This window comes from Salpingoeca rosetta (genome assembly GCF_000188695.1).
Source record: "Salpingoeca rosetta unplaced genomic scaffold supercont1.9, whole genome shotgun sequence".
Classification (NCBI taxonomy): domain Eukaryota; class Choanoflagellata; order Craspedida; family Salpingoecidae; genus Salpingoeca; species Salpingoeca rosetta.
Genome location: NW_004754925.1, coordinates 1,832,940 through 1,839,869, shown reverse-complemented (window position 1 = coordinate 1,839,869; position 6,930 = coordinate 1,832,940). Strand labels below are relative to the sequence as shown.

Below are 6,930 nucleotides of genomic sequence, written 5' to 3'. Positions count from 1 at the left end.
ACTCAAGAGGAGAGCGTGTGTGTGTGTGTGTGTGTGTGTGTGTGTGTGTGTGTGTGAGAATATATGTGTGCACGTGTGCGTCTGTCTGTGTGTATATGTGTGTGTGCCTGTGTGTGAGTTGTGTGTGCCTGTGTATCTGTGTAAGAGACAGTGTGTGTGTATGTGTATGTGTGCTGGTGTGTGTACGTTGTACACGTGCTTATGTATTGGCAGTTGCCTGCTTCTCTCTCGTGTGTGTTTTGTTCGGAAGCTACACACGTGGGATTTTGTCACATGGCCTTTATGCTCACATGCCGCTCGTGTAACCGTGTGATCGCTGGCAGAAAAAGGTGTATCCAGATGACATGCCAACACAGGTACCTTCACACGTCTTTGTATGTTTGCCTGTATGGCAGCGTCACTTATGGTGTCGACTTGTGCCCCCCCCCCTCTCTCTCTCTTTCTCTCTTGGTGCTGCTCACTCTCCACTCTACTCAGACGTTTGCACTGTTCTTGAGGACTCACGTTGCTCTGGCCTCCTGCTTCTCCCCTCCTCCGTTCTCCTTGCTCGGCAACTGCGCAGAGTGTGCCCACAACCCCTGAGGGCAACAAGGAGCTACTGGACCAATTAATAGCTGCGCGGCGTAAGCGTCAGGCCGAGGCACAGAACCAACAGCAGCAGCAGCAGGAGTAGGGACTGGGTGCATGTGACTGTAAATGTGGGTTCGTGGGTGTAAATGTAAATGTGGGTTTGTTGGTGAGTGTGGGTGTGTTAATGTTGGCGTTGGTATGGGGATGACGCCAAAGTATGTGTGTGTGTGTGTATTTGTGTTGGCTTAAGAACAGGGCGTGCGCTGCTGTTCCCTTTTCAGCTGTCGTCATGCTGGTGTCTTTATGTTCATCGTGTGTTGTACTCGCGCTGATTTCAAAACAACTCCAACTGAGACCGCAACAGCTGCTGTGGCGTGCCTCACATAAACAGCTGCATATCCAACGCTTCTAGCCAGCACAGCAAGAGTTCCGTGGCCGTTGACATTCGCGATGCAAACACATAAACACATAAACACACACACACATAAACACACACGTACACACACATACACACACACAAATGACACCCACACATAAACACACACGTACACACACATACACACACACACAAATGACACACACACACACATAGACGTACACCAGGGCAGTGCGCGTGCGCTAGGGTCAGAGCCCAATGAAGGATGAGCGGCCGGCAAGGTTGTGGATCTCCGTCGTCGTCGGCGACAGCACAGCCCACTCGTACCACACCTGCACCAGCACACGCACGCAACATATATCTAACCGTTAGCATGTGGTTAGCTTCGAATCTGAATCCATGCACACGTACAGACACGCATACACGCACGTACACACAAGTACAGACACATACACACATCACACATCACAGATGCACACGTGAGAGCCCCCGTGCACTGCCTGCGAGACATGTGTGCAGCCGACCTTGGTTGCCGACACCTTGCGCCAGAAGGCCGCCTTGATGGTCTCGCCCTTGCGCACATACACGGGAGTCTGCAGCGGGATGTACATCGGGAACCAGCTGAACATGTCCGGCGTGTGCGTCTCAGGATGGATGCCTGGCAGGGACGTACACACACACACACACACACACACACACACACACACACACACACACACACACACACACACACACATAAACACACACGCGCACACACACATAAACACACACGCGCACACACACACACGTAGACATAGACATGTTGTGAGCAGGCATGCTGACCAATGGCGAACACGTGTGCCCGCGACGCCCTCATCATCACGTCCTGGTCACGTCTCAGCCATAATCTCCGCTTCTTATATGTGTGTGCGTGCTTGTGTGCGTACTGATCATGACGTCGGCGTAGAGGTCGCTGTCAAAGTACCCGGCAAACCCATGCACCAGCCCGTCTTGTGTGGCCGTGCACTCCACAATCCTAAAACAGACAGCAGTCGAGACCGCACAAGCGCGCAACATGAGATGGGAATGACCAAGGGAAAGAAAGACGGCAGTCAAGTGCGTTTGCTTCACTACACGGCGCCAATTGTAAGTACCTCAAACTGTCCACCGGCACGACACTACTGCAATCCATCCGTCCACCTCCTCCTGCAATTCTCTGCTCATTCCCCCCATCACTTCTCTCCATCAATTCTCTTCATGAATACCACCAACACTACCATCAACACCACCATCACAGCCCTGCTTCCGAGCAACCAACTTGAAGCGGGTGTTGTCTGGAGTGTACGGCTGCTGGGCACCGGGCGGTCCAAAGTTTGGGTGCGTAAACTCAAACAGCTCCTTGATGTCACCGAGCAGCGTGTGGTTCGACAGCAGCACCACATACTGCACAAAAACAACAGCAGAGGAAGTACACAAACAAGCCTGTGAGTGAGGTGGTTACGATGGTGGCCATGTGCACACACGCGCGCACACGCGCACACGCACACACACACACACACACACACACAACACACACACACACACACACACACACACACAAGCACGCACGCACACACACACACACACACCGGTGTCTCGACGTGCTTCCTGTCCTTGTGTGTGCGCAGCTCCGTGTAGTTCTTGTGGGTGCTGACGGGCGCAACAAACGAACGGTAGCGGTTGGGGATGCTCACGCCGCCCTCCGCAATGAACCGCTGTGCACCATCAAGACACTCGGGCGAAAGCTCGTTGTCGCCCCATGAGCCCAGCAGCTCCGACACCAGCACATCCGCCTGCAACAGCAAACAGCACAAAAAGTGAGGACGTGTAGGTGTGAGCCGGGGGAAAATAGAGGCAGAGAGAGACACGCACACAGGGAGAGGGGAAGGACAGGGAGACATACACACACCATGTGCCAGCATGGCGGTGGTACCAACCTTTGCGACGGGTTGCCATGTGCGCATGTCGCCGGCAAACACCTGCACGCGATTGCCCCACTCCGTCCGCTGGTAGTGCTGCAGACTGAACACACACACACACACACACACACACACACACACACACACACACACATACACAGCAGCAGCAGCAGCAGCAGCAACGCAACCACCACGCACTCGCCGTGAATACGCTGTACGCTGCGTGTGCATGTGTGTGTGTGTGCATGTGTATATATGTGTGTGCATGTGCGTGCATGTACGTGTACATGTGTGTGTGCATGTGCGTGCAAGTACGTGTACATGTGTGTGCTCACATCCTGACTGCGCCTGGGTTCTTCTCGAGGGCGATGAGCGTCAACTTGTCCGCAACACCGACGGCCTCCGCCGCCCGCAGCGCCCGCCGCACAATCGGACCACGACCCGCGCCAACCACCATCGCAACAACTGCAGTGCACATACACATACACATGCACATACACAATATACACACACAGATATACACATGCACATACACATGCACATACACGCAGAGATACGTGAGACACAGACTTGGAGCAGCAGGGTGTGTGTGTGTGTGTGTGAGTATGTCAACATGCAAGTTCGCAACAGCAAAGTGCGGTGAAAGAGTATGCACCCGAACACGTACTCTTGTCCTTGTCCTTGCGGTCTTCAAACGCCTTCTCCATCGCCTGAACCACAACAACAACAGTGCTGGCATGTGAACATGATGCATGGTGGAATTGTTCACGCATTGCGCACACGGTGATGGTGGCTGTGGGCGCGAGTGCACATGTTGACGTGTGCATATGTGTTGGCGTGTGCACGTGTAATCGTGCAGCTGCTGAGACATGTACGTGCAGCTTTGGACGCGAGTGAATAGGTGTGCACGTGTACTTGGGCAGCTTTGGAAGCACGTGCAGGTATGTGCTGACCTTCTGATACATATCGTACTTGACCGGGTCCTTCTCAAACACCTCGTACGTCTGCGATTCAAGATGGTCCATCAGCGGCTGGCATTAACAAAGGGAGGCAGCGTTAGTTGGTGTGCAGGTTCAGAGGCGAACTTCGAGATTGCTGATGTGTCCGAGAGCACACATACACACACACACCAACACACACCAACACACACCAACACACACCAACACATACACCAACACATACACCAACACACACCAACAGGTTAGCGTGCAGTTGCGGGAGCAGAACGGACCTGGAGCGGAATCTCAATGTAGTCATCGTAACCCTCCGTCGACGCCTCGTACACCGACCGCTGGGCAGCCATCACAGCCAGGTGGTTCAGGTACCTGATCCAGCAGCCATGGCACAACCATCAACACAAGACACACGCACACACATACACACACATACACACACACACACATGAGCACATGAGGTGCTGACTCGCATATGCAGCAAGTGGCAGCATGCATGTTGCACAACAAGCCATCGCACATCAGCAACCACACATGCACCAGCGCGCTGTTGTCTCACATACATGAGGTGCTGGCGGCGGTCTGGGTACGGGCCCTCATCGTCGCTGCCCGGTCCCGACAGCATAAACTGCGGACGCAGCTGTTAATCACACACACACACACACACACACACACACACACACACACACACACACACACACACACACACACACACACACACACACACACACACACACACACACACACACACACACACATACACACACACACATATATGTATTGGCCGGGGGCATAACGAAGGAATATACGCAACGTACAGACGTGTGTGAAATCTTTGCGGCTCAACACGGATGTGCATGTTCATTGACGTGACCGTCGACATCGCATTTCCCATCCATCCCCCACTGCCTCTCCCCCTCGCTGGCACGGACCTTGAGGAGGCGGCGCACGAACCGCTGGTGGGCGCGGGAGAGGACCGGGTAGCCCTTGGCGTTGGTCAGGAAGATGCCCGTGGGAATCACAACGCATTTCACAGGCTCTCCTGTCGCCGCCGCGGTAGACACCATAAACAAGCGCACATACGCGCGCGCGCACACGCACAAGGGATAGTGGTGGCGCACGCGTTGGTACAGAGCAGGAAGTGGTGTGAGTGTTCCCGCTCTGGACAATGTGCACACACCAAGGCACTGCGTCAGCACTTTCAAGGGACTGCAGCGGTATGCAGGCGAGTGAGGTCGCAACTCACCGAGCCATCGCTCCTGCTCCTCCTCGTCACAGATGTTGGCAGAGAGTTCCAGCGCTAAGCAAGAAGAGAAGAGAAGGGCGGCAACGGCGAGGCACAACCGTGAGCAAGGATAGTCACACCTCACAACAGGTGCTTCCAGTGTGGGTGTGTGCATGTGCGTGCATGTGTGTGCATGTGCGTGCATGTGTGTGCATGTATGTGCATGTGTGTGCACATACCAAGGCCCATGCGCGTGCAGGGTGTGCAGAGAGAGCGAAATTGGTTCCACCAGTGCCAGGTTGACTGCAGGCAAGTGCATGCGCCGACACGACAAACAACACTGACAACATCAGTGAAGAACATGCTTTTCGGGGAGACAGGGCGTGCGCCAGTTTCCCGCGCGAGTTTGAGTTCATCAGAAGCACGTGATAATGTCGCACCCGTGCTGGTTCCGCTTCTTGCTGTTCGTCTGTATCACTTGGAGGCTGTGGTGCCCTTGTTTTGACGTGGATCCAAGTCTATATATAAACAATTAGGAATTGCCCAATGAGTGTGCCAAAGTGCGGAGAGTTAACCCTTCATACCACACACACACACACACACTCACTCACACGCTCACACGCTCACTGACTCACTCACTCACTCACTCACTCATACGCACACGCACACACACACGCGCGCGTGCGCGCAGTACCGCAATCTGTTCGGCAGAGTGAACAAAAGGGTTGGTGATGCTGGCCAGGTTGCAGCAGTCTGGGCCTTGCAAGGGCAGCATGATGGCAGCAACACCCAAGTGCGTTGCCCACTGCAGCTCTGTCACCAAGGCCTGGTGGAAGAGTACATATGTAAGCAACAGCGCCGCCGCATGTCGATGACGAACAGCCAAAAGTGTCGCCCCGCGTCGACACGTGCACGTACTGCGATAGCAGGGTGGGAACAAGGCTGACATTCAACGCACCTTTTCATGCTCGGGGTGGTTGTCAACGTCATGCTCCGACACCACAGCCACAACACGTTGAGACCAGTCTAGCAACGAGTCGGCACGGTATCGTTTGGAGTGTGGTGAGAGAAAACACACAACAGGTGCAGATGAATTGGCGACGACACGTGTGTGTGTGTGTGTGTGTGTGTGTGTGTGTGTGTGTGTGTGTGTGTGTGTGTGTGTGTGTGTGTGTGTCCATGCGTTTTCACATCACGCACTCACATGTATTCACGCTCACTGACTCGCTCACACTCACTTACACACACGCGCGCGCACACACTCTCTCTCACTCACTCGCCCCAACTCGCTCACACTCACTCACACACGCTTACACACACGCTTACACACACGCACACACACACACTCTCTCTCTGATTGAACCTAGCCATACCAGCGCTTTCCACCGTCGTGTCGAGCAATGGGGTTCCCTCGTGCTCCAGTGGAAGGACGACAAAGTCATACCTGGCCACATCATGAGCACAGGTCGCACAGTTTTGGTGAGCCACAAGTTCCAATGTGCAGCAGCATACGTATGTGCACTCATGTGATGCCATCAGCAAGCAGGCAAAGTGCTTGTGTGATCTCGCACGCCAGTTGCCGTTGTATACATGCGCACCCTTGCTCCTTGTGCTGTGTCCATGCCGCCTGCACGCCGCTCACGACGTCCAGTCGCGCGCCAGCCGACACTGCCCGCCTTGCCATCCTGTGCTGTGTTGTTGTTGCTCTTCTTGGCTCAACGTGGCTTCAAGTAAAAGTGCATCGAATCTCGGGGATGCTTCTTCCACGTGTTTTGTGCCTTTTTGTCGTGTGTGTGTGTGTGTGTGTGTGTGTGTGTGTGTGTGTGTGTGTGTGTGTGTGTGTGTGTGTGTGTGTGTGTGTGTGTGTGT

General features: G+C 54.3%; 2 protein-coding genes across 2 annotated transcripts in view; one reads left to right on the top strand and one right to left on the bottom strand.

Moving 5' to 3' along the window:
• Nucleotides 1-973, top strand: part of PTSG_04293 (uncharacterized protein) — a 1,452-nt gene extending 479 nt beyond the window's left edge. Inside the window, exons 3-4 of the mRNA XM_004995136.1 lie at nt 324-356; nt 563-973. Of these exons, the coding sequence (XP_004995193.1) occupies nt 324-356; nt 563-673 (144 nt within the window). The 3' untranslated portion in view covers nt 674-973. The remainder of the gene's footprint in view (nt 1-323; nt 357-562) is intronic.
• Nucleotides 854-6,786, bottom strand: PTSG_04292 (uncharacterized protein). The gene is made up of 19 exons (XM_004995135.1): nt 6,660-6,786; nt 6,435-6,505; nt 6,020-6,087; nt 5,756-5,887; nt 5,502-5,579; nt 5,301-5,364; nt 5,083-5,136; nt 4,769-4,878; nt 4,400-4,476; nt 4,115-4,208; nt 3,837-3,914; nt 3,551-3,593; nt 3,219-3,348; nt 2,902-2,986; nt 2,554-2,757; nt 2,244-2,368; nt 1,873-1,961; nt 1,471-1,604; nt 854-1,278 (listed from the first exon to the last, which is right to left on the bottom strand). The coding sequence occupies exons 1-19, from the start codon at nt 6,743-6,745 to the stop codon at nt 1,195-1,197; spliced, it is 1,806 nt and encodes a 601-aa protein (XP_004995192.1). The 5' UTR covers nt 6,746-6,786; the 3' UTR covers nt 854-1,194.
• Between the last annotated feature and the right edge of the window lie 144 nt (nt 6,787-6,930).

What these genes read in the sequence shown, in the direction of transcription:
- PTSG_04292 (XM_004995135.1), bottom strand. Translation starts at nt 6,745, where the DNA reads ATGGCAAGGCGGGCAGTGTCGGCTGGCGCGCGACTGGACGTCGTGAGC. An exon ending in ACTCTGCCGAACAGATTGCG is followed by an intron (nt 5,580 to 5,755) that starts GTACTGCGCGCA and finishes GTTTATATATAG; the next exon opens with ACTTGGATCCACGTCAAAAC. An exon ending in ACATTGAGATTCCGCTCCAG is followed by an intron (nt 3,915 to 4,114) that starts GTCCGTTCTGCT and finishes TGTTAATGCCAG; the next exon opens with CCGCTGATGGACCATCTTGA.